Source organism: Corvus hawaiiensis, chromosome 4 (assembly GCF_020740725.1).
Source record: "Corvus hawaiiensis isolate bCorHaw1 chromosome 4, bCorHaw1.pri.cur, whole genome shotgun sequence".
NCBI classification, from domain to species: Eukaryota; Metazoa; Chordata; class Aves; order Passeriformes; family Corvidae; genus Corvus; species Corvus hawaiiensis.
Window position 1 is genome coordinate 23,609,623 of NC_063216.1, and position 26,690 is coordinate 23,636,312.

At 42.8% G+C, this 26,690-nt stretch overlaps 1 protein-coding gene across 4 annotated transcripts in view; it reads left to right on the forward strand.

Annotated features, from left to right (window-relative positions):
- The window catches only part of TBXAS1 (thromboxane A synthase 1), a 264,375-nt gene that overhangs the window by 30,306 nt on the left and 207,379 nt on the right, over positions 1-26,690 (forward strand). For all 4 annotated transcript variants that reach the window (XM_048300444.1, XM_048300447.1, XM_048300445.1 and 1 more), the window contains one exon: positions 1,953-2,143. In XM_048300444.1, coding sequence (XP_048156401.1) covers positions 2,046-2,143 — 98 coding nt within the window. In that variant the 5' untranslated portion in view covers positions 1,953-2,045. The remainder of the gene's footprint in view (positions 1-1,952; positions 2,144-26,690) is intronic.

Genomic DNA, 26,690 nt, shown 5'->3' on the forward strand with positions numbered 1-26,690 from the left:
AAAAATGTCTTTTAGTAAAAAGCCACGTAAATTAAAGTGAAATTGGAATATTATTTCTTGTCTTCTACCCTTGTGATGGTTGGTTTAACTTTTTGAAAAGACTTTGACACATATCAATGCTTGATTTTTTTTTCTTTTTCTGAAAGTCCCACAGGATTGGTTGCTGGTTGGGATTAGCTTGTGCCCACTGATTAATTCCTTGTGTCACTGGTCTTGAATCTTGTTGCAGTTGTTCTTGGAGAATTTGCCAGCAGCAGCAAGCCAGCAGAGCTGTTATTGACCTAGAATAGCAATGGAGTTGTTAATACATGAAGCAAGGTTTTCTGTGAACCATGTTGCTGTTCTGTGGAGCTGATGAGCTGGTTAACACCTTTTACTTACTCTGTAAGGATCTGAGGCTGGAAGGGAATTAATGCAGTTGTGAAGCACAGGGAACCAAAATAGCAGTGATTCAGTTAGAGTAGAGCCAAATCTTCTTAATATTAAACTCCATTGTGTTAGAGACTTTACTTTTTTGATACCTATATTATTAAGTTCTCTGATAAAAGCAGGAAATGTAATACAGTGATATTGGAGAAGCCTTGCACATTAAATCTAAGCTATTGTCTTGGGGTAGTAACAGAAGAAACCGCTCTTCATCGGGTGTGTTATGAGAATCAGATTTTACAGAATTTCTGGTTCTCAAGGTTACCATATAATTCAAAAACTAAATTTTTGCATAACATTGATTTCCTTAACTTTCAAATATGTTTTTTAGGATGGGTGGGAACTCTGCAGCACATATATGAGTATTCATAGTTTCATAAGTAACAAACAATACTGGACAGTACAGGGAATTTCGTCGTGGGCAGAGGTGTTTACTTGCAAGCTGCTGCTTCTGATGTTGTCCTGAAGAGTTTTTCGGTCATGGAATTTGGTTACTTTACTGTATAGCAGGTTGGTGGACTGCTCTCATAGAAGTGCTTCAAGGTGTGTTTTTTGGTTTACCTTTCTAATTGGACTGGATCAGATGCTTAAAACAGGATTGAGGTTTGCAGGCAGGAAAATATGGAAGAAAGCTGAAGAATTCATATATGGAGAACAAACCATTTCCAGAACTGCAGTCAAAACTTGATGGTTGTGTGCGGGTTGTTCAAGGGGCTGTGGCAGCCTGACTGTGCCACAGTGCAGAGATAGTAGATTTGACCATATTGATGTTAAATCTGATACTAGAAATACAACCTAAGGGTAGCCAGCATATCTCTGGAGAGACTGGTTAGTGATACCCCCAAGGCGGAAAGTGCACTGAGCCAGGAAAATTGGCTGTAGGACTCATGAACTTGAGATGATACAGCCAAACAATGCTGTCAGTGTGGACTCATCAGTGTGGCAGATACTGACTTATGGATCTGGTACTACCCCAAAAAATTGAGGTTTTCTGCTCATTATTTCTATCTTTATATGCATTCTAGAAGTCACATTAGACCAGTTTTCCTCTAATTCCTCCTTTTGGTTGTGGTAATTTTAAGTTTACTTTTTCCATTCTTACAAGGTATAACCAGCTTGGAAATTAAGTGCTAATGAAGTTTAATATTGCAAAAATGCTCTGTTTTTGTTACTTTAGAAAATGCCACTGTGTGTATGTCAGGGCACCCCTGAAGTGCCTTTATATTTTTCTCCCATGATCTATAAGATGGTCAGGCTGTCTTCCCCATTACTTTTCCCCACACATTCCCCAGCTTCCCATACTTGAGGTCTAAAAACCTATTCAGCAACACTGATGTCTCAAGCGGTGGGTATGTAAATATTTACTGGCATGGCAGTCAACAACAGTGGGAGGGGGGAAATTGCTACATTCTACCATTCAGGGAACCTTCAAGTTCTGTCTCAGAGTGTGCAGTTGATGAGAAGAGGAAAGGTTTGCAGTTTGTGCTTGACACGTTTTTGCTCTCTCGGTTCCTGTTTTGTTGCAGATGTCTTCCATTTAGCTGTGGAAGGCTTTATCAGCCCTTGCAGAGGCTTTCCCCTGCACACACCACTCAAGGCTGGAGCTGTAGTGGAGGAAAATGGAGCCTGTAGATCTCCTGGCACTTGCCTCCCTAGAAATGAACAGTACCACAGTTACCCTGGCTTTGCTGGTGATCTTCCTGGTCCTGCTGTATTGGTAAGTGATAACAGTGATGTGGGCTGCACATCAGGCACAAACTCTGCTGAAGCTCCACCAGCATCTGTAGAGTCTTTTATCCATGAGGGGAAACTGGAAGGTAATTGCCTAAGAGGGAAATGGAGGGGGAGTTGGTTTGGCTGCAGAGGGTGCAATAAATACTCAGAAAACTCATGATGCTTTTAGAGAATTTTCTCCTTGAAATACTGTCTTGTAAGTGCTTTACCAACTGCTAACAAAAATTAAGAACTTATTCTAAATTAAGAACTTATTTGTTGGTTTCTTATTAATTTCTTTGGGCAGCAGGAACATTGGTCCAGGTCAGAAAGAAAACAAGTACTTGTTGGTTCTCTTCTCTGTACTATGCTGCACTCTTGTTCTTTGGCTTAAGTGTACAGACACTTTAACTGCTGCTTGAATTTCCTCTCTTGTTCTTTCCACACTGACTAGTGGATACAAATCAGAATAACAGCAGCCCTAATGGTTAGCACAGTAGGCATTGCAGTGAGCTGTGCTGAAATGAAAAAACCCTCACCCTGTCCTGACAGTTTATTTCAGAAATTAAATTACCTGAACTGGGAGTGTTTTTCTGACTTTTTTTACTTGTATGTCTCTTCAAATCCTGCCTTTCAGTAAAAGAATGGGTTTTTTTTCAGTTGTATGAGTGTTCAAGGAAAGGTTTCAGGGACTGTTGCGGAAAAAAATCCAACAGAAATCCAAAGGTAATCTGGAAGAGAATAGTGATGGCACCATGAGTTCAGCACAATTGTTGTAGCAATGTAAATGACAGATCACTTTGCATATATTTTGTCATTCTTTCACCCTGTTGAGCTTTGTTCAGCTTCCTTCTGTGTCCAGGGAGGGTCTAGGGAGACTAAAAAGGGTCAAACCCATATTTGACGTGTGTTGCTGTATGAAATAGGTGGGTGAGCCTGCTTTCTTAGCAAGATCTGCCCAAATCATCACAAACATCGAAGTCCTACTTCCTCTGAATTTTACTGGGAAAAAGAATGGCAGCTCTAGGTCATTAAGTAAGACCATGCTGTTTAGCTGCAGACCTGTGCGTCTCTGGGCGTGTAAGGGGGAGAGAGGGAGGACAGAGGCACATCCACAGTTCAGAAAAGCAGCAGATCAGCTGGTGAGATCTGGCCACCTGTGAGTCATTTGAAATAGCCCGATACTTCCACATAGCACATGTCCAGATGTGCCAAGACCTCTGAAGACCGGGAACTGCTCCTTGTAAATGTCAGGTACTGTCTGGTGGGTGCTTGCCCAGGGCCTCATTTTCTGGTTCAGTTTGGGGAAGACTATTCCTCCCCTTAAAGTTAAGGTTTAGTGCACATTTGGTCTGGCCATTAACAAACCTAGCTCTAATTGCAGAGTTAAACCAGACTCATGGCTGTGGTCAGTTACTGCTGAATGGAGTGCCTACCATAAAAGTTTCAAAAAGTTCAACTTAGCAGTGAGGTGGGAAATTGTCTAACAGTAGGGACACCCCATTCAGTGTGTCTGGTGGAAGGTGAGTTCTGTGAAAGCACCAAGAAAAGTATGCCGAAGTTTTATGTGGGGAAAGTGTTTTATACTCTTAACTGCCAATGGTTATTACTAACCAATCTTGTTGATCTACAGATTCAAGTTGATTTTTAAGTAGCTTATTAAATACAGGTGCATATAGATCACTCTTCCAATGGGAAGCTGGCGATTCTTAAACCTGCAATGAAATAAGCTATTGGGCTGTTGGTAGGTTTGCCTGGTGGCTGAGCTGTTCAGATCTATTTATCTCAGTAAAATGCAGTGACTGAGCCCGTAAGGTTAAAGTCTTGAAACACATCTGTAAGCATGGTAGTTGTTGTTCAAACTTGTCAGCTTTCTAATTTGAGTCTATTTTGTTTTTTATACTGCATGCTTGTTTAAACAAATCAGTAAAACTCAATGCATGCTCACATCTTCCTTTATTCATGACAATGACTGAAACCTTGGGTTCAAGGAATTATTTAAACAGTGTGTAAAATGATTGCTAATAGAAATGCAGGTCTCTAATTCTAGGGAATGTTTTTATTACAGTCATGTTGTATACCTGATTATCTGGCTCTTCTAGGAGTTAGAAAACATGAGTGTTGCGTATGGCAGGAGTAATAATTAAGTAATAACTCTTAAAGTTCCTTTGAGGTTTTCCTTATAAGCCTTATCCTAATTTTTTAATAACTACTGAATTATTCTTTTTTTTAGCTTTTTCTGCCAGGATTGTATCTTTTTAGAAGGGCAATCCTGGGGAAAGGGAGGAATGAATATTTGCTATTGTAAATTTTGTTATGATTGTAGCTTATGATTGATCGGGGTCACGTTGTGTCAACTGTTGTATGAGTGCAAAGAACGGGAAGTTTGTCCACCTTATTGGCTGTGAAAGGCTTAGTAAGGCTCAACAGAAGGCAGCTGCAGGTGGAGGAGAGAGTCAAAAGTTCTAATGCACACTACAATAGGAATGTGGCAATGGCAATGTTCGTGTTTTTGAGCTCTTTCCTTAGCATGGTTTTTGTGGATGGGGGTACTCCGTGATTTAAATGACAGCCTTGAGCTGCTGTCCATTGGCTCAGCCTCAGTCCCTGTTAGTGTGTGTATTGTAAGGCCAGCTGGGATTTGTCACCGTTCAGCTGGCAGGTGGTATCTTGCTAAGCTATGATAAGGCCAATCTCTTCACATTTTTGGGTATGGTGAGGTCATATGAAAGAGGGAGAGAAGAAAGGGTTGATTGGGAAAGGGAGGAGAGGCTGTAGCTGCATAAAATAAACTTGAAGTTATAAGTCTTAGGAAGAAACTTGGATGATTTGATAATTTTTTGTGCAGTTATTTATGGTACAATGAAGATCATCAAAAACTCTTTATAACAAATCATGTAATAGCACATCTCTGATTTCTCATGCGTTGTCATCAGTGTAATATGAAGGTGTTGCTTGTAGCGTAGTGTGTCACTTTTAAATCAGTGGAGCAACTATAACTTTTCAGTGTTTGTCTTCTACATGACCTTAAGTCAGCTCTAAGGAGAGGCTTTTTATGGTAGTTGATTTAATGTTGGGAGTAGAAAGAGCTATGAAGCTTTTTGGGTACATAGTCTATTTGGATTTGAACGGGAAGTTGTTTTTTGGTAATCTGTTAAGAGGCTGCTCAAGCCTCTTTGCTATCCCCCATTCCTGAAGGATTTAGTTATCTGCTTCTCTCCCATTCTTACTACTTGTTCTCTGTAGGTAAAAGTCTCTTCTTGCAGATTTCTTATCATGGATTCTTCGATGTCTGTTGCTACATCATTATTATTGTGATCGACAGGCTACTGCTTTATTGACCACAGAAAGGCATAATATGGCTAACTACCACAGTTCAGTAATACCAGTGGCACAACAGTTAGCGCTCTTAAAAAATGTCTTGTCCATGTCCTGCCTTGTGATTTCTTCCACACAAACTGATTATCGGAGCAGTTTCTTTTAAGAGCACTTGCTTTCTCAATTGTGAGCACTGCTGTCTCTATTTGCCTAATCTCTGTGAATCTCAGGGGTTTTTTTTAGGCATGAAATAAAACCAAACTCTTAAGGGAAGACTGAGCTTAACATTTACAAATCCTAGTGATATTCTCCATTGAAAAATACAGTAGTATATCTATGCAACATATTGTTCATTTTAATTTCAAACATATGCTGAGTTGGATATCCCATACTTGGCTGTAGCTGCAGACATTGCTTTGTGTCTTTCTTTTTGCTGTCTGGGTAGATGTTTGATAAAATGAAAGCAGGAGTTTATCTTGCTTTAAAGTTTAATGTACCATAAGCTGAGCATTATGAAGAAGCTGTCACAGCATTCAGATACCTGTGTTCAAACTGGATTATCAACCCCTTGTCTAAACAAACCTGGGGTTTTTTAGAAACATGGAGGTTGGATGGGAGTGTTTGTTTATGTTTGCAAGATCCATGTCTAATTGCATGCTTTCAAACATAGCAAAACATAAACTAGTGGTGTTCCTGTCTGTTTCTGAAAAGCTAAGTAATTCAGAAAGATGTCATTTTTACATTGAAGTAATATTAATGATCGCTTGTGCTACGGACAAGTATAGAGAGACTAAGGGATTGGGGTCCCCCTAGATCAAGGTACTGTCCACCCAGTGCAGAACAAATCAATCCTGACCCAGAGAATTTGCAGTCTCTGATAAAAACGAATGAAAACTGAACTTAATATTTTTCCTCCTCTGACCTTAAGTGTAGACATTTGCATACAGGTGGATGGGGGACATTCTTAGACATGGGACACACGTGTTAGAGTTCATCAGTTGGTGCCATACCTGTACTAACCCACGCCAGAAGTTGATCTCAGGACAAGGAAGTATTTCCATACAGGTGACTTCAATACCATTGCTTGTTTGGCATTACTTTGCATCTGTGGTTTTGGAAAGGGCTCTAAAGGGAATGTTTAGAGGTAATCTTTTTTCAGCAAAAGCTTCATTCTGGTTTTGCAGAACCTTGCTGTTTGGGGTTGAGTTAGCTAAACCTTCTTTTTTTCTAAAGTAAATGCCACCTAATACTAGACTTTGGACCAATTTTTGCCCCTCAAAAGATCACTGTTTATGAAAGATGTTTGACAGCTAGAGATCTAGGCTTATGGTCTGAGTGCAGGCATAAGAGAAGTAGATTATTCCCGCTAACACATCCAGATAATGCTTCTGGACAGATCCAGGGACAGGCAGTACAAAACTTGGATCCTTTCTGGGTAGGTAGGCCCTAACTTTTCCGCCTGGCACTGCTGCCATCAAAGGCACAGGGCTGCAAGGACCACTCTGGCTGGAAACAGGCCTGGGTGTGGAGCATCAGCAAACACTCAGAAGGATGTACAGCTCTGCTCTTATATCAGGCTCTTTGAGGTGAGAGGTTCAGAGGCATCCTAATGCTCAGGTGTCAAAGCCTGCTCGTTTCTCTTTCTGGCAGAAGGCACAGCTCCGTAGGCAGCGAGTGCTCGGGGGCTGGTGCTCCTGTATTGCTCCTGGGCTCTCGCTGCTGGACTTGTCTCCATCTCCCACATCCTTCTGACCAGCAATGTCTGACCTCTGAGCTGGGACCTAAGGTTATGGTCCCTAATGAGTCTTCTCCTATGACAACCTTGTAGCTTCTCAGTTTGCAGTGAACCCAGCATCAGGTTTACAGGGTCAGAAGGCTGGGAAGTTTTGGGGTTTTTAATATTCTGTTAACCCCAGCTGGTGGTTGTTTTGGTTTTTTCCTAAAATGGCCATTATGTCAGTGGAAATCATTCTGCTTCCCTCCTCTTTATTTGAATGTCCCATTAGAAAGGCTAGAAGGATCTGACTCAACAGGAAACATCAGCAAACTGATGTTGATGACAGAAAAAACCTAAAAAGATTCTGAATTGTCTTTGTCATGCAGTTTCACATCAAGCAAATCTGGAATTCCCACGAATGTGTCAAACATAATTTGATCCCACAGCTGTGCAATATATGGCCTTGTCTTTGAGCTAAATCAAGCATCTCTAGGTGAGCCTGAGGAGCAGAATTATACTGCTGAATTACTGAATTATAATTTGGAAAAGTGCCATACCACAAGTGACAAAATACTTTATTTCTCTGAAAACAAAGTAGATTTGATCATCCAGAATGAAGTTCACTCAGTGCCCTGATTATGCTGCTTTTGGGTAAGCAAAATTATCTTACATTTTGGGGAAGAAGCAGAACAGTTTTCTGTTGTTGCTATCACAGCTTCAGAGCTAGGTTCTCTGGGGTATCCTCAGAGGCTGTTATAACACCTTGGTTATTCAGACAAATGTAGCTGGGTCTTCAGTGCTGTGCAGCTTTGGTTTTCCTTGGTTGCACTGCACTGCAAAACTCAGAAATGGTCTATATTCAAGTTTTGTTTTGTTTTCAGTTTAGAGATTACGTGTCCAGCAGTGTTTATTTGAAGGCCCTCAAGTAGTTGCTGAGCTTTTTGCTTTTGTGAAGGTGCACTTTACCCTAAAAACACTGTGTAAAAAGTCAATCTCCGGCCTATTAATTCCTTGTGGTCTTCATTTTTCCCTGAACTTTTTCATGCCTTTCCCCATTAAATCCCAAATTAAAGCAGAGTTTGATTTTAGTGCATGGAGATTGGAGCCTTAATAGTATGTAAAGGCAGACAGGCAGGGATAGGATGGCTTCCTTTCATGAAACAAGTATATTTACCTGTGTTCTGCTGTGATCTCCAGATCCATGTCCAGTGGAACAAGCTGCAAAGCTGGCTAATGCACACAAATGGCGCAAGAGCAAATAGGAGCTGGACACAGCCCTTGAGCCGTCCCATTTCTGCTTCCCCCTCCTGTGGGGCTTGCAATGGCCTGGGTCTGGTCTCAGCTGGGTTGCACAGGCAGGAGAGACCAGCAAGGGAGGGAAGTACTCTGACTTCTCCATCAGGCAACTTCTGCCTGAGAGTCTGCTCTGGAGCTTCACTGAGCTCTTCTGGACCAGCAGTTTGGTTTTAACTTTTGATCTGCTTTTTGCCTTCGGGCAGGTTGCTTTGTTTAACATGGGGATATTTGGGTCCCTCTCAAACTGATTTTGGGTACTCCAAATTATCTTCTAGGAGCTCCTGCCTCCATCTACTGACAGTATTAGGAACATGAGGAACTTAATACCCTGCTGGTGGTGCTTTAAATGGAATTGAAATTAGATGGTGGGAGAAGGCAATGTAAACAACTTCCTCAGAGAGAAAGCTCTGCAAGCAGTGGGGCACTCCATCCCATTGCACTGGCGCTGTCTCTCGCTGTGTCTGTGCATTTAATTGCCAGGCTCACAGGGGCCTCTCAGGTCTGCTTCCAAACACTGCCATGAGCTCTGCTCTTCCCTGAACCCCAGGGGTGCATACTGGCTGTTCCTGTGATTGCCCTGCACTGGGGGGATTTGTTGTTCCCCCTGTGCTTCAAGGTGTGTGGATTTTTGTCACTCCACTTTCAGATAGCACACAAAGTGTCCTGCCAGCCTGCCTGTGTTCCCTCTTAAATGAAAAGTTAAAACAGTGGGCAGTTTTGACAGGTTAGAACTCCTCAGAGTGCTGAAATCTATGTTGTCTCTTTTCTTGTCTCCTTTAACATTGCTCCTATCATTTAAAAAAAATTTCCCATATTCGTCTTCACTCCTTTTTGTCTGTGCATCAGACTTCATCCATGCCTGTGTTTGTTTTGTCCTGTCTGCTGGCTCACAGGTAATTTATGCCTTTGATTGCCATGCCTTGATCTTCTGCAGGGAAGTTTTATACAGTATTTAATGGAGCTGTCTGAAAAATATTTTAAAATATTGACATATTATTGAGAGATTGTTTTTTATCAGTTCCCCTTGACATACCCAAAATCTTTAGATGGATTTTTCTCTCTCTTATCTCCTTGGTTCTGTTTTTATTTTTTTTTCTCTATTGAAAACAAAGTTTACTGTTCCATGAGCTCAGTATGTGCTAAGTACTGTGAGACAGCTGAAAGAGCTCAAAATATTTTCTGGTTTGGGTTTGGATATGCATTTATTTCACTTACCCAGGAATAGTGGAGGAGCTTGAGAAAATGATGTTCCATGTCTGCCTCTTCCTTCCCTCGCTTTCTATGCCATTGCTTAGACTGTTGACAGTTTCTTTTAAGCCTTACTTGTTTATTTGACATGTGTTATCTATGACTGGAGTGATGTGCAGGTCAATAGGAATACAAGAGTTTTAATGAAGGGATTATCTGGCATGTGGGAGATTCTCCATATCCATTCCTTTGGTAGTTTCTTTCCCAGCTAGTTGCTGCTTTCATGGTTCTGCAGAACCTCTGAAGCTGTTGGGGGAGCAAGGAAGCGACAAACAAGGAAAAGGGCAGAACTTGTTATATTGCTTTTTTTGCTTGGGTGGGAAAAGAAGCTGGATGCCCAGCAACGGGTTGGAAGGGACTGGGAAGAATGACTGGGAACAGCAGGATATGACTCCATGTGAATTTGTAGTGGGTTGTTACAGATTGAGGTCAAGTATGTTTGGGTAAATTGAGGTTGGAAGAAAGGAGCTGAACTGAGATGTATGTTGGGAGTAGGAAATGGGGCAGTGGCTGTGTGCTTGCTTGTATGGACAAAGTAAAGTCTACTTCCTTGGAAGGAATAATCCCTTTCAGCTACTAAAAACCTTGTGATGCTCTTTATGAGTTGAGGGGCATGGGAAGGATGAAAAGGCAGTGGACTTTAGAGGAGATGAGTAATTGGTAACTGTATGATCACAGGCTCCTGCTGAATGAATGCCCTTGGATGAGAACTCTTGGCGGAGTTCTGAACCTGTAACCCTCAGTATTGTTTTAACTTACTTGGTGGCAATAAATCTGATGTAATCTGTGCGTGCATGTTTGTGGTTTTGCATCCAAAAAGCTCCAAAGAGCTTTTATATAAACACCCTCTCAGTAGACTTATAACAATTGAAGAGGTCGTCGAGGCATGTGGTTTGAAATGTGGGAAAGACATGAAATAAAGCCATCCTGGGAGAGGAATGAGCAGCTAAAGGATCCTCAGTGGGTTGCATGCTAGCATGACAGACAGAGAATGATGGTGGTCAAAACTACAAGGGCCCTCTTCCATCTTTAAAATATCGATATGACCTGTTTGTTCTCCAAAGACCTGAACAAATCTCTGTTTTAAGATTTTCTGAAATACTCATCATGGCTTGAGATCAAGCAATCTCTCCAAGAGAGTTCTCAGTATAAGCTTTATGGTAGCAAAACTGAGGAGCTGCATGTTTATCTTAGGATAGATTTCAGTGACTGTAACACTATTGTGCTGGATTGATTAATGTCTCTGAAAGTTATGATGAATTGTTCTCAGTATGGGACCCTGAGTTGACCAATTGTTGCTCAGTAGCCATTCAGGTTAGAGCTCTGGCCAACAGCTTTAGGAAGAACAAAAAACCTCTCGGTGGTTGCAGAAAGACTTCAGATCCCCTCTGTAGCTCATGAAACAGGGTTGTTCTGGAGTAATATTCAGCAGCCTTCACTTCTATGTGTCTGGCTTGCTCTCTCTCATCTCCTCTTCAGAGTTAGGGAAAGGTGGTGCAAAGATAAAGAATCCTCAGTTTTAGGAGAATATTCCTAGCTATGGCAAAAAACCTCGAGCCTTTCCCATTTCAGAAGAATAGTATTTTAAAATTTGTTTGTATACTAGAAAGTTTTAGTCCTCAGGTAATTTCTCACAGTTTTTGTAGTTGTGTCTCTCAATAGTTGTGTTTTAAAATTTTAAAAAGTTTAAGTTTTTGGCAGTAGTTAAGTATTCGCTGGTTTCACAATGTATTTTCTTCCCTGAGATACAACTTTTGTGTAACATAAATGGATGTGCTCTCAATTTGAGTGGAAAACTGTTGGGGTCCCTCCCCTGCCGTGTAGCCCTGGGAGAGGGGCCCTGAGGGCACAGACACGGGGTTTCGCTGCCCCTGCTCAGCCTCGTTCCCATTGGTTGGTTTGTGTTCCCTGCGCGGGCAGAAGGACCCTTGGTCCCGTGACTGGAACAGTTCCTGGGCAGAGCCCCGGCCATGCGGCTGGAGAAATAAACATCTCTCTGAAACAGCTATCAAGAATCTGTCTGTCCGTATATATATTTCCTTTCCACGGGACTCCTGGTTTGGTATATGCGTGTTGCAGGATCCCCACTGCAACAAATGGTGGAGATTTGTGAGCAGAACGATCCCCGATCCCTAAGCGACTGATTTGTGTGAGTAAACCCTGGAAACTTTGGATTCCTCTTCTTGGTTTTGCTTTGCTATTCCGTATCTAAACTATGGAGGAACCGTGGGAAGACTCTTGGCTCTCAGAGCCGCATATGGACATTTATCTTAAACTTAAAATGATTCTTGAACAACGATTTGTAAATTTTAGCTTGATTCAAGCTCAAAAAGAACTGAAACACTTCCTGGCATGGTTGTTTAAGAACTTTTTCTATGTTTCTTGGGATTTAATTATTACCAAGGGCTTTTGGAAAACCGTTTGGACACAGTTAATACTAGAGTCAAAATATATGCCGATGGAAGAATATTTTCGTGAATATTATTTAGTTACCGAGACTGTTGAGCAATGTCGGCTGTGTCCTGGTGAAGGGAAGCGTGGCGCAGGGACCGTGCGGCCCAGGCCACGTGCACCGAGCGCTCTGAGAGCAGCAGCGAGGCAGTTCCCGCGCGCGGGCGGAGCCACGCGAGCCGCAGTGTCGGTGGCGGAGCGAGGAGCGGCGGGACCCGGCGGTGCCCGCCCGGTCCTGTGCAGCGCGTGGTGGAGCGAGCCCCGTGAACGCCCGACCGAGAGGGGCGGCACGCGGGCGGCGGCTGGCGGCGATGGCGGTGGAACGGAGCCGCGCCCGGCCGAGACGCGCGCTGGAGCAGGGCGCGGGGGAGTCGTCGCTCGGGGGCCCGGCCGAGACGTGTGTGCAGCGCCCGGCAGCGGCAGCGAAGCTGCGACCAGAGGAGGCGACGCACGGAGAACTGAGCGGCGTGGCCCGGCCCGGCCCGCACAGCCCCGAACGCGACCCCGGGAAGAGCGCGCAGGCACCAGCAGCCCCGACAATTCCAACACGGGAGCGACCGAAAGAGAGAGCAAAGACGCAGCGAGACAGAAAACAGCAGCCACTCGGAAAAAGGAAAAGATCATAGCAACTAAGACCTTAGGGATAGTAAAATGGTATAATGTTAAGCAAAATTATGGTTTTATAACAAGGTATGACAACCAGCAAGACATATTCGTGCATAGAACTGCTATTAAAAAGAATAACCCTGAAAAATGCATCCCAAGCTTGGGAGATGGAGAAGTGGTGGAATTTAATATTGTACTAGGGAGAAAAGGGTTACAAGCATCGCAGGTCACTGGGCCTGATGGTGTTCCTGTAAAAGGCAGTATATATGCAAAAAATCGTAGTCATGTTAGACAATATCTCCATTGTAAGCCCCCCCTACAGTTTCCCTTTCCTAATCCCACCTTTCCCTTTTACCCTATGTCCTGTTACCCCCAGTGTATTCCCAATCCGTTTTTTCATCCATGGTTTCCCTCACAAAACCATGCTTTTGCCAATTGTTTCCCCAAAAATCCCTTTCCAATGCCGAGTGGGGGATGAAAAGGGGGAGGGAAGAAGTTAAACCCTCTCCTGCCTCAGTTTCCCCACAAAGCATGCTCAGAGAATTCTGTCTCCCTTCTGTCAGCCCTAAGATGTTCCAGAGAATCTGTTTGGACATTTAAAGACTCAGGAGGGTGGCTTGTTTTGTTTTGAAACTGTTCTTGTTATGTTTATCCAGTTGTTTTCATTCTCCTTTTATTAAAATAAAACGGGTGAGGTGTTGGGGTCCCTCCCCCGCCGTGTAGCCCTGGGAGAGGGGCCCTGAGGGCACAGACACGGGGTTTCGCTGCCCCTGCTCAGCCTCGTTCCCATTGGTTGGTTTGTGTCCCCTGCGCGGGCAGAAGGACCCTTGGTCCCGTGACTGGAACAGTTCCTCAGCAGAGCTCCGGCCATGCGGCTGGAGAAATAAACATCTCTCTGAAACAGCTATCAAGAATCTGTCTGTCCGTATATATATTTCCTTTCCACGGGACTCCTGGTTTGGTATATGCGTGTTGCAGGATCCCCACTGCAACAGAAAACCAGCCATCTGGTGTTCTCTTAGGACACAGAGCTCTGTTATTGACTGAAAGAGACCATCAGACCTGGGGTGTCAGGCACAAAGGAGTGAGGAACCTCCCCAGCCAAGGTTTCAGAGCAAGCTTGGAATTTTAACTGTGGGCATAAGATGGTGGAAGGACTGTAGGAACCTGTGCCTTCACAGGCCATGAATCTTGTAAGGACAGGGGTATTTACAGTGTAAGTATGTTCATCCTGCCAGGACTCAGTCTCAGATTTGAGAGTTGGGATTTGAGTAGTTTATCCCTAACCTGCCTCCTCAGATTTAGGAGACTCAAGCCACTAACAAGCATGGTAAGGAGGCCTTTATTTCCATGGTAGCTGGTGACTTAGTTCCTATTTCAAGCTGTAACTGTGTCACTGGTGGACATTTTCTATTTAATTTTTGACATTGCTAGGGATTCTGTGCAGTAAAGCCGCCTTCTCCCTCCTTCTCCCCCTTTTTATTTACGTTCCTGAGTGAGAGCATAGCCAAGCAGTGAGCTCAGTGCCATGGAAGCATTTTATATTTTGAGCAGAGATAAAAATCTCATTCCTTCTATAAACAAAACAAATCAACAGATGATGCCCAGGAGAACCATTTCTCTATAGCCATTTTCCTCCAGCTGCTTTCTATTCCGTGCAGCTTGCAATGCACCATATGAAATACGTGTGTGCCTTTCTGTGTGTGCAAAGCACAGGTTTCCTCCAGACAGTGGCAGCTTCATCATAAAAAAATAAACAAAAACCACCAAAAAGCCCCACTTTTTTTGTCTTTTACAGTGCTGTATTAATAAGATTACTAATAAAGTTGAGATGCTTGGTTGTTTAATAGTGTGTAATTTAGCAATGCTAGAGGATATGCTGGAGGAACTCTGCAGTCACAACCACTGCATCTTCCCTCTGAATGGGTTTGGACTATTGTCCGTGGGAGGATGAGTGACAGAAATAATCTGAGTGAGTCTGAGTGCCTCATAAACATGGCAGAGAGGAGAGTACAGTGAAACTGCTCAGAGTTTGCTGCCCTGTGTGTGCTTGCAGGTGTCCCTGTGTCAGCGAGGAGATCTCTCCAGTGCTGCAGCAGCTTTGTGGCTGGGCACAAGCTTGTTGCAGGCATGAGACTGGTGGAAGGCAATAGGAATTGGCCCCTTCAGCCTGTTGTAAGCCCTTGGTTGATGGCACCTCTTGCTTTCCTGTTTTAGTTTGGCTGTGGTGAACAGCTCAACAGCTCAGGTGGATGGCCAAGAGTTGCAGGGGGGTGGGGGTTGAGACCCTGAGGCACTATGGAAGGAGATCATGCAAGGGAAAGAGCAGAGGGTTGTCTGGATGAGGAGCTGGTAGATAAAGTGTATGGCAAGAACTCAAGAAGGAATAGTTGCAGGTCAGCCTTTGGCAGAGGTGCAGCTGGAGGTATATCTTATCTCAGCAGAATCTTTCTGCTCACCTCCTCCTCCTGAGATGTGCTTCTGTACAGGAGGAGGGTGGCCAAGCCAGATGTTCCTAAGCTGGAGCCTGGGGAAGTAGTATCTATCCTTGCAGGGGCAGAGAAAGGTGATAAAAGTTTGAACATTGCTAGGTTAATGGACTGTCTGTTTGCCATCAATAGTAGCCTCTGAGACGTGAAGGAACTTGGAACTTAGTGGGGCGGGGGGGGGGGTGGGGTGGGTAGGAGGGCAGTAAAATTTGGCAACATTACTTTTGGTCATCTTGATAAAGCACAGTTTAGAACTGAGGGAAAATACTGTGGTTTGACATCCAAAAAGCTCCTGAGAGCTTTCATGTAAACACCTTGCAAGTATCCATGTATGTATACATTTACACCTATATATAAATACATAGCGAGTGACTCAGAACAAACAGCTTCTAAATAAGCAGCCAAACGTAACTGATCTGATCATTGGATAGATCATGTTCAGTGCCCAAAGCAACCCCCATATCCCATCTCCAGTCAAATGACTCCTGGCAGCTAAGGAAATAACCTTGGGTAAAACCAATAGGATTTTTATAACAGAGACATTAGCTATTGGCCCTGAGTGTATTTTATGACGCTGCCTCAGTTTTGGCTTGTATATCTTCATTCTGGTGTTGATGTGTTGTTCTGTGTTTTTGAAAAACTGCAGTCTCTCCCCACCACTCCAGGATCTGTGACTGCAGCAGCTGGCTGCGGGTTCACACTCATCAGCACCGGATCATTCTCCAAGGCAGACCTCAGCTGGACAGGACTGGGCACATGACACCACTTTGATTTGTTTAACTGGAGTGCAAGACAAGTAACTGATAAAATTTCTGCTGTGCTACTGGGAGAACAAAGGCTGTACCTGATCTGGTTTGAAGTTCACTTTTCCATATTAACAAATTTCAGTTAAAAGAACTTTTTTCTACCAGATCAATTCTTTGGGTGGTATGGCTGAGATGGTTTTGATCAGAGGCTTCTTGCCCTAAACCTGAGTTTGCTGAATCGTTGAAACAGAGTCTCAAACTTGCGTGAGAACGGAGTTCTGTTTACTTTGCTCAATTGCCCTGGTAAAGTTAGGGAGCAGCAAAAAAAGTTGACTAGAAATTTCCCTGAATGACAAGTGCACATGAATCAATTTTTTTTTAAAACTTATATTTGTGAAAGTGTTTCCCAAGGATATTTGCTTATGTCTGAGCATTTAGGCTTACACATCTATGGAGTTTGAACTCAGAGCTTTAAGGAAATGAAAGCTGTGTTGTAACATAGCTGACTTCTTCTTTTTTTTTTTTTTTTTCCGAAGAAGTAAAATATTTTAGGTGCTTAGTTCTTTCGAAAATCTGGATTTAAAGGGGGTGGTTAATAGTGGGAAATTTTGTCGCAATTGTTGGCAGCAGTGGCTGATTGTTTTTCTGTGTGACACTATTTTGGGTCAACTTATAGAGCTGACTGTAAGATGTAAAACCATTTAGGTAAACTTTACATGGACAGCTTGTCTCATTAATTATCCAAGAAATTCTGAACTCTTAAATAACAGCTCTAAGCTGATTTATTAGTGCAAGCCCTTTAAATTCATAGGCTGAATTTGGCTTGCATTGCTTAGACCAGTAATAAAACAGTATTGTGGGGTTTTTTCTTTCTTACCTGAGAACATAATTCTCCCACCTTTTAACTTTCACACGGTCATTTTTCTGACTAAAAAATGTTGTTGAACATAATATTGATACAGTAAAAGAGCAACCCACACAGAAACCCAAGCTGCACCATAAATCCTTCTCTGAAGTTGCTCACACTGGTTATGTAAATAAAAGAAAATTGATGCTGTTTGCAGAATGTGATGATATAGGGGAAATTTCTCTTACGTGATAGAAATTGCCTGCGTCTGTGTGTGCCCCTGTACCTGTCCCCCCACCCAGCTCTTTGTTGTTTTGGTTAGGTCTGTAGCTGATATAGACACCAGAGAACCACCCCCCGAGGCAGAAAATGTCCTTTCTCAAGGTTTCACAGAGGATCATTACAGTGACTGTTTTGTCTTTTCCTTGCTTGGGAAAGACCTTTTGACTGAAAAATATATTGCTCAGTTCAGGAGGAATTACTGTATGTAACCAGACACTAATGACTTTCCTTTGAATGTGGTGGGTTTTGGTTCCAATTCCAAATAGTGAATTGTTTCTCTACAAACTAAGGGATGTTTTAACCCCATGACTGTTGATCCCCAAGGATGCAGCTGATCCATCTAGGGGGGGTTTTGTTTGTAAATTGCATTGCATTTGTAAATAGCTGGTGGCCAAAATCATTATCATTGTGTTAATTTAAAGATCAGTCAGCATTTTCAAGGGCTGGGCAGTTTCAAGAGCTTTCTCTGAGCAAGTTGGAGGCTTTGTCTTGGAGGCTGTGAGCAAATTGTTACAAGACACAAGAGAGCTGGTAGGAGTTTGTGGAATCATAATTAACTGACAATGGTTTTTCAAAAATGACATTTTTCAATTTAAAATAAGCTGTTAAAACAATTTAGAACAGTGTTGTGATAGTCCCTTGACACATGTGGGGAGCTTTGGGTTAAACATATAAATAATGCTGAAAAGACTATATTTAGTTCCAGACTGATCCAAGGACAAGTGAAAAATTGAAGGTCAAATAACAAAACGAAGAAAAGAAAATTATAGCCCTCCCTGTTCTGTTCTGCAGCATGCTGCTTGGCAGCCGTGAAGGTTCAATACTGGGAAATTTGTCACATACAACTATTTATGATTTGTACTTTAAGCAAAGCAAGTAAGCATGAAGTGCATGCACTTATTGACAACAGCACATCACTGAGTCCTGTCACACTGAATCTGGAGAGCAGCTCTGGAGTACTGCAGAATTTTGGGGGGGCTGGATATCAAAAGATCTATGAAAACACAATCAATCAATCAATCAGTCAATCAATCACAGCTTTCCCCATGCTCTGTCTTGACCCTTAGGCTCTAGTAGTTGCTTGGAACTGAGCTGAAGTGTAACCAGGTGCTAAATGGTGGGCCAAGACCATTGCTTGTTTTACTGTTTTTATTTGTACAAGCTATTAAAACTATGGAACAGGAAGAAGTTCAGGTCTCTACTAGCTGGGGAGAACTTTCAGTCTGTGCTTGAGCAGGAGTTTGTTTAAGCAGCCCAAGCACAGAGCTCAGTGCTTCCAACTGCAGAGACAAGGCAGTGAGCTTCAACCCATCTAAGTTATCCCTCCCATGGTGGCAGTGGTTCTTTTCCTCCTTTACAGAGACACCTCAAGCATTGCCGATCCGGTCAGGACCCGAGGTAGGTGCCAGGCTGTATTCTCTTCACGTAAGAATAGTACCTCACCTGAGGGGCTGCAGGTAGCACAGGCACTGTTGGAGCCACAGCACCACATCTCAGCAGGTCATGGCTATTTGTTCAGCTGAGGATCTGCACGAGGACGGCGAAACTCTGAATGCTCAGCCTGCTGATGCATTGATGGAGATTGTCAGCGATGCTATTTCTGCAATCATGTTTATGTGATGTTTCACTTGACCTAATCTTGCCAAGCCTGATCATGCCTGCGTGTCCTCTTGCACAGCTCCCAGCATGCCTACAGCACTTTCCTACTGGCCAACCAGGCCACAGTCCTGGGGCCAGATCCCTTCCCTGGAGTATCTGCTGGCCACTTTGCTTCAGACATGTTCTGACTGTTCCGTTTTTATTAGGAGATTTTGGTAGTACATGGTGTAATTAATTATTTTCAGAGGCTTTATTTAATTTCAACTAGTCTCCCATTAGCCTTCCTCTCCTTGAACTGTTTATGAAACCTTATTCAGTTGAAACTACAGGGCATTATCTCACTGAGTAGTGCAGTCTTCAAATTGAATAATATACTTTAAATTAAATGCGTGCGTTGCATGGACAATGTCTATTCAGACAAAGCTTTGGCTACCAGTTGTGTGAAAATCCAATGCATTTTTAGCAGTGTTCAAAAATGAGTAGGAATACATGTGGTCCAACTTGGCTAGCAACTTGTCCCAAGATGGGTGCATTCAACTCTGAAACTGCAATATTCAGAGAAACAGACTTCTTTTTCTTAGATGGAAGCCACGTCTTGCATAATTTGTGTTTTTGCAATTTCACTTCAAATCTAGGCTTTGCCTGTCAGAGATAATGGGAAACAATTATTTCTTTCAATTACTAGCTGGCTGTCGTTTACATTTCCTATGAGCATCTCTCTCTCCCTCTCTCTCTCTCCCCCCATTCCCTCCCTCCCCCCCTCTCTCTCCCTTAAAAATATTTTTGTGCATGCTTTATCTAAAAAAAAAATCAAAGTGGAAGCCCAGTAATTAGGGTCATTCCTTTAGCAATGAGTTAATCTCTTTGCAGAAGCAAAAAACAAATTGGGATTGTCCTCAGCTGAAGTCCCAGATGATGCATCATTTTTTGTCTGGTTGTTTCTTCAGCTTATGAATTTATTATGTCTTTAATCTTGACTGCATTTCAGAATAAGATGTAAACTCAGTTATGGCTTGGATTGGTTGAAGTCTTATCCTGGTGAGGGCCTGTATAAACTGAAACTTGAAATTTGGCCTAAGAAAGTTGTACAAAACACTGATTCTTGCAAATGTGTCTCTTAATAGACACGTTTCTAACAAGTGTTCACCCAGCCTTTCTTTTAATATTAGAAGGAGCAGTTACATGAACAGTGTATCTTTTCATTAGGTCATTTGTTGTGCTATTCGTTCGTAGCTTCATTTCCCTTACCTCCAACTTTTACACATTATTTACAGAATAATTCTGAGTTCATAAACTTGGATATGCAAACATATGATTTTTTTTTTAACCACCAAGATATTAATGGTTTGTGTGAGGAATTCCCTAGGCAGAACAGAGAGTTCAGCAGTGGCACAGGTGAATATGGGTACAGCTCTGGCTTTGCTTTAGTATATGAAGTTTGGTACTTGGATATGAATGCACAAGAAGAGGGAGATAAATTACTGAAATCTTCATTTTCCTTACTGTTGACTACCAAAAAAGAAATTAAAAGGGAACTCCCAGCCCTTACTATTTATAGAATGTCACCACAGCACATTTTGGAGTTGTTTTTGAAGGGTCATTAGCCTCACTATCTAAAAGCAAGCAAGTAACCAGCATTCTTCTAGCTGTCAAATACAAGTTAAATGGATTCTTTTAAATTAGTTTTTGTCTCTGAAGAACATTTTGTTGTTTATGCTTAGTCTGTAAGGGTGCTCAAATTCCCCAGTTAAAGTCAGAGCCAGCCACATCAGGAGAAGTAATCTTTACACAACGTGGTATCTAGCTATGCATGCCTTTGTGATGAGAGGAATACACCTTTCCAACATGATCAAGTAAGAAATACCTTAGCAGCATGGAAAGCTTGATTATGATCTTTATTACCTTGCTGTAAAGCAAGATCAGCACGACTGAACTCCGTGGAGTTGCTCTAAATTGAAGTGTGAACTCTGAAATACAGAGCAGAATAAATTCACTTTATACCCTTTAACTTGGAGAAGGCAAGTCAGTGTGGCAGTCCCAGCAGGATTACCAGCATTCAATCAGTTTCAGGGCTTGTACATCCCAGCATTGCGGGTAGGCTTGGGAAGCCTAGTTTGCAGTAGAAATGTCACTGCTCTTCCACAGAATGCTCTGGTAACAGCCAAACCTCCTAAATAATCATCATCCCTACTGTTCAGTGTGTGAATGCTGGGAACAGAAGTGTTGGGGGAATCTTTTGCAGTTCTGGCAGGAAATGTGTCTCTTGGAGAACGGGAGACTTTCCACTGGCGCAAGTCCTTGCTTTTCAAGACCTGTCTCTTTGCTGAGACAGCCATCTGGCCATCTCAGAGGGATGGCAGTTTGCAGTGCAGTGCTGCTGGGGGTGGGTGTTATCTTTCCAGGTGGCAAGGAAAGCCTCTTACACTTGCCATTGCTATCGGCAGAATGCACAACTGCAGGGTTTTGAATGCTTAAATTCATTATTCAAACTCCAAAATATTGTGCAATCTTTTTGCAGTTTGGTTTTTTGGTTTTTTTTTTGGCAAGGAGTAGGGGGGAGTCCTAACCCTGGTGACTCCCACTTTTACTATTCAAGCCATAAGCGTATCTTTACTTGCTCATAGGTTTCAGGACTTTGAGATTGCTTTTGGTTCTACCAAACAACCACAAGCCTAGAAATAAGCCCTGCTTAGGGCTCATTAGCTGTGCCCAAGCTTCACTTCCTTATGCAATCATGCAGTTTTAATATTGATGCTTTCAGAAAAATCCAAATAATGAGGGATTCATGATAAAGCTGTGAGATTTTGTTGCCAGGTTTATTCTTGTGGAGCAGAACTAATAAAACTTTAAGGAAGAAGCCTTAGCCAAGTTTTTAAAAGTAGGTTATTTTTATTGTGAAAAACAAAATTAAAAACAAAGAAAGAAACCCAAAGCTTGGAGATTGAAACTCAAGTTAATTTAATTAATGTGGTCAGTGAAGGCTTTTTGGTGAGCTGGAACCAGGCAGACATGTGTCAGGTGCATAGGAAACAAAGTAGTGTCAGTATGTTGGCTATGAACTGATCTTGGATTCCTCCTCCTTGCTTGCATGATATTACAATGAAAGTTGGCAAAAGGAAATACGATTGCACGTGATTAGATGTTGACAGCCAAGGAGCCTGACTTTCTGTTTACAGAGGGGAAAATGAGAAAAAAAATCGGGGAGTAAAACTTCCTGTGTGTCTTTACACAGTCCTGGAAAACATGGGGTAAAAAATGTAAGAGAGGCTGTAATGTCAATCTGATTAAAAAAAAAAAAAATCTCCAAAATGTTCTAATGAAAAAAATACTCTGATTCAGATTGCAAAGGAAAATCCTTTCTCCCTCCGGGTGTGTGCTGTATTCCAGAGCAATTGAGAAATGTATGCTAACAGGAAGGGGGGGACAAGTATTCCCCTTTCCTGGACTTTTGATATAATTGTTTAGCCAACACTGAGAGAATCTCTGCATACTCTAAAACTTCAGTCATTTCTGAAATATTGATCTGGGAAGGTCACTAAATTCCAGAGCTGGTGAGATCAGGGTAATGAGATCAGGTGACAGGCCCAGCGGTACCCACTGATTTAGTTGTTTAGACACTGTAACCAAACCATGACCTCCTTGATCCACAGCCTCTTTGATCTAACTGTGTGAAAACACAGCTGCTTACTGGATATCACACGTTAGTGTGCATGTAGGCATTAGGGGAACTTCTCGTGACATTTACATTAATTATTCTGGTGTCAGTTTATAAAAATGAGTATCACCCACTGGCTGGGCACTAGAACGGGCTCCCCAGGGACATGGTCACAGCACCAAACCTGACAGAGTTCAAGAAGCATTTGGATAATACTCTCAGCCACATGGTGAGACTCTTGGCGATGGTCCTGTGCAGGACCAGGAATTGGATTCCATGATCCTTGTGGGTCCCTTCCAACTCAGCATATCCCGTGACTAACCGTGGATCAGAGTCTCTTCTAATAGATGGGTGACTTCAGGTAGCTGTGACTCGTTGTGTGCACTGGCAGAGGACCCTCTGGCTCCCAGGCTTTGCATGAAGAGACTGACAGATGCCCCGTTTCCATGTTCAGTGCCAATTCCTCAATGCCTGCTTTCCCCTACCTCTCTGTGCAATGCAGCCCACGTTACTGGTGTTAAGCAAACAGGGCAAAGCCTCCAGTGTGGGACCTGGGTCTGCCCTGGGTTCCACTTCTGTGTAAAACTGTCTGTGGTCTGGGTCTGTTCAGGGATGAACCTCTGTTTTGCTATTTTTTTTCAGTCTTTGTATTTCTCTCAATTTTGGGTAGCTGTTTGGTTTTCAACATCTCTATAACACAGTGGTTCCCTCTGGAGATACTCTGCCATCAACTCTCCACTGCCTGTGCCAGAGCCCACATGGCATTTCCTTCCACGGTAGAAAGATAGGTATGGAGCAGAAATTAAGCCTGCCAAAGCTGTACCATGCTCCCATGGAAATATATGCCCAGATCCATATGAGATCATACACTGGAGCCCAGCTGCTTCCTGCCCCAAGTTTAAATACCGTGAGCACAATAGTAAAGTTCCATGATGTATGGATGTGACCTGGAATCACTTAGAGCAGAGGAGCGGGATGGAGAATTTATGTCTAGCCCAGGGCAGAGCACGTGGGGTCCTGGCTTTTGTGTACTGTTGTCTTTTCACTTGCACACAAGCTTATCAAAATGTTTTTGCAGGCATTCTCCAACTTTCCTGCACAGCTTTTAACTCTTCACTTGGGGACCTTTGTGAACTAAGCAGTAGCAGGCAGTGTGCTCAGAGAGGGTGAGTAGTGAGAGCCAGGCAAAAAACCCAGGCTGCTGCAGAGCTTGGCAGGAGCTGGGAGCCCACAGCACTGTCTCTGCAGGCATGTTGGCTTGTCTCGTTTCCCCACAAGGCATAAGAGTAGATGCATTTAAAAATAAAGAGGAAGACAGTGTGGAGTGCCAGTGTTGTGTCCCTCTGAACATGATCTGAAACTACCTATTAGAGAAGTTTAAAGCTGATTAGACATGTGGACTGCCATTAGAAATATAAAGTGCATCCAGAGAGGCACCACAACTCCCTATGAAGTCAAGCAAAAATAATCCCATGATGCTTTCTCTCCCCATAAATAAACACGTCCATGGAGACTGTCTATGGGGTAAGCAGACCTGACCCCACAGTACTGAGTGCTAAACTAAAGATGAAAAAATGGCCTAATAATGTTGAATACATTGAAGTGCAGGTTAGTTCATAGTCTTTCATGTGCACAGTAAGCAACAAGTTACAGGTCCTTAAAGTATGTTTTGTGTTTATAGAGAGATGGTTGTGTTTTTTGAGGAAGACAGACACTACCTCAAGCTTTCATCCAAACTGAAGTAAAGAATTGAAGCACCTCCTTTTTATGATTTTTCTGTTTGTTTTTAAAAAACACTCTCACTCACTTTGTATGTAACATTTGCACAGTGCAGGAATAAAAAGTGATCAGGAGAACGGTCTCTGCAGGCACTGGCAGGTTTTTACAGTGTGCACAAAGGTCTGGAAGAAGCACGTTGGGGAACATTTTCCCCTGGCCATAAAATGCCGCTTATCTGCAGAAAAAATGCATTACTTTAAGGTGGGAGCTTTTTATTTTTTTCATGAGTGTGTAGATGTTTTATCGTAAAATTAAGTAATTTAAATGCTCTGGGGTTTTTTTCTTGTGTTTGTTTGTTTCTTGCTGTGGTTACCTATCAAGCACCAAACCAGAATGCTAAACCAAAGCAAAACTGCCAAACATAGTCCAAATTCATAGCAAGGCAACAAGCATAATTATTTTTATTTTATTGTGGATATCTGAGGAATCAGCCGAGCATTTGTAAAGTACCTCTCTGTGCTCTTATCAGGCTGATTTCTAATGTGGATTTCTATCAGAATTTGTATTACGAAGGTGTGTGGAAGGAATTATTTCTGCTGCTTAGCATTATCTGTATGAAATACTCACCTAGAACTGAAAACCTAGTTGAACACTTCAAAGAAAAATAGCTCTCAAAGCATGCACTTTCTCTCTTCTGGGTTAAAAGAATTATGTAGAGGCTTAAGTAGTTAGCTGTATTCTGCCCTTTTGTATAATGCAATAGGGAATGATAATTTACTTTTGTGTTTAATACTGTGCAGCTGTGGGTTGGCTGTAAAGTCTGGAAACATGCTTACACCCGTATGAGAGGCGTGCTCCAATTGCACTGTCTGTTAGAGAGATGGAAGAAGTATTGCTAGAAAACTCCACAGAGTGCTATAAAACTGTGTCAGGAGTGTGTTGCTTCAGGGATCAAATAACTAAACCTGCAAAAAGCTGCTGTCTGTTCTTCTGGTAGGATGCATGTAGATAATTGTGTACTTTGCAAAGAAAATTTTTAAAAGGCCAAATTTGACTGGGAGCGTAAAGTCACCTTGAAAAGTAATGAGCAGTTTGTGTTTACTGGCTTTATTACTTGTATGCAAATTGGATACACACACATATAGCAGGAAAGGTATGGCCAGAGCATTTTCACATGTGACTCTTGAGGTGTTAAATCAGCCAGCACCTTAAATAGCTGCAGGGCAGGAAATTGGAGCTGGGTCCTGGAGCATTGCAGGGTGAGGCTGAGCTGCCTAGGGTACTTCTCATGGGAGTCAGAGGGAGCTTTCATGGAGCTCTCTGTCTGTAGCACATGGTATCATGGCACAGCATGAGTGAAGGAAATGGATTTCAAAGATGATGTAGTCAAGGGAAAATTGGGAGAATCAAGGAAGGAAGTCAGTCAGTCAATACTGAGGTGCCTGAGCAAGTCACTGAGAAAACAGTGTTTCAGTAGAGGGTGTTGGGTAACTGTGGGGAATGCTGGTAGTATTTTCTGTGTTACTAAAGATGGAAACACTTTGTTAAATTTAAACTCCTCTAACTTTCAGCTATCTGGTTCTTATAGCAACCCTGTGAAGTGCATATGTGATATTGAAATGGATTAGATGGGTTGTGATGGAGTCTGTGGGATTAGAGTTCACTTTCCCACAGTGATCCTCTCTGGGCTGCATTTTTGCAGCCTGTACAGCTGTACTTGGCTATGGGCATGCTTCTGCTCAAACTCTCCCTGGAGTTCAAAACACCACAGTCTTGCTGCCATAACACTGCCAGCCGTGGGCATGTGTCAGCCCAGCAGGCTGTTGGTATACCTCCTCTTTTCTTGGGATCTTGGTGTTAGGCAAAAAGTAAACGCACAGTGGGAGCCAGGCAGGAGAGGGAGGGATGGCTCAGCAGGGAGAGGGTGATGCTATGAGAGGTCACATTTCTGTAGGCTTTTCTGTGCACTTTGCTCTTCCCCAGTTTACAGGCTGTGCTGGGGAAAAGGGCTGATGTACAGAGAAGTCAGACTGTGCCAGAGCAGAGCTGTGTTCTTACATAGCTCAGTATAATGCTGTATCTGGGAAGAAAGACTGAATTATTCCCTCACTTGCATAACTGTGTGTAAGAGTGTTTATAATCAAGGACTTGGGCTCTGTCCATATTTATGAATGACCAGGGCTGAGTCTGGGCGTAATTCCAGCACTGATACTGTGTGTGAGTTGCACAACTGTTGTGAATACATGACATTGCTGCTCCATGCGAGGCCATGGGATGGACAGGACATCTGGCAGAGTTTGTGCTCCCTGCTTTGAGCAGCTCGTGCGCAGTGGGGACTGCTACTGTACAAGCACGCAAGCCCGGCACACTTAGAAATCCTTGCACTGATTGAGCCACTGTCTTTGTCCAAAGCAGACATCCTTCTCCTTCAGACAATTTAACTAGTTACAAGTCACCCCTTGAGTTTACCAGGAGCCTATCTCCAGCAAAAATAATAATCCCCCACTCCAGCTATTAACTCCCTTGAGTACTAATTGTTCACTCTTTTTGCCTTTTATTAATGGCATATGGATATAGG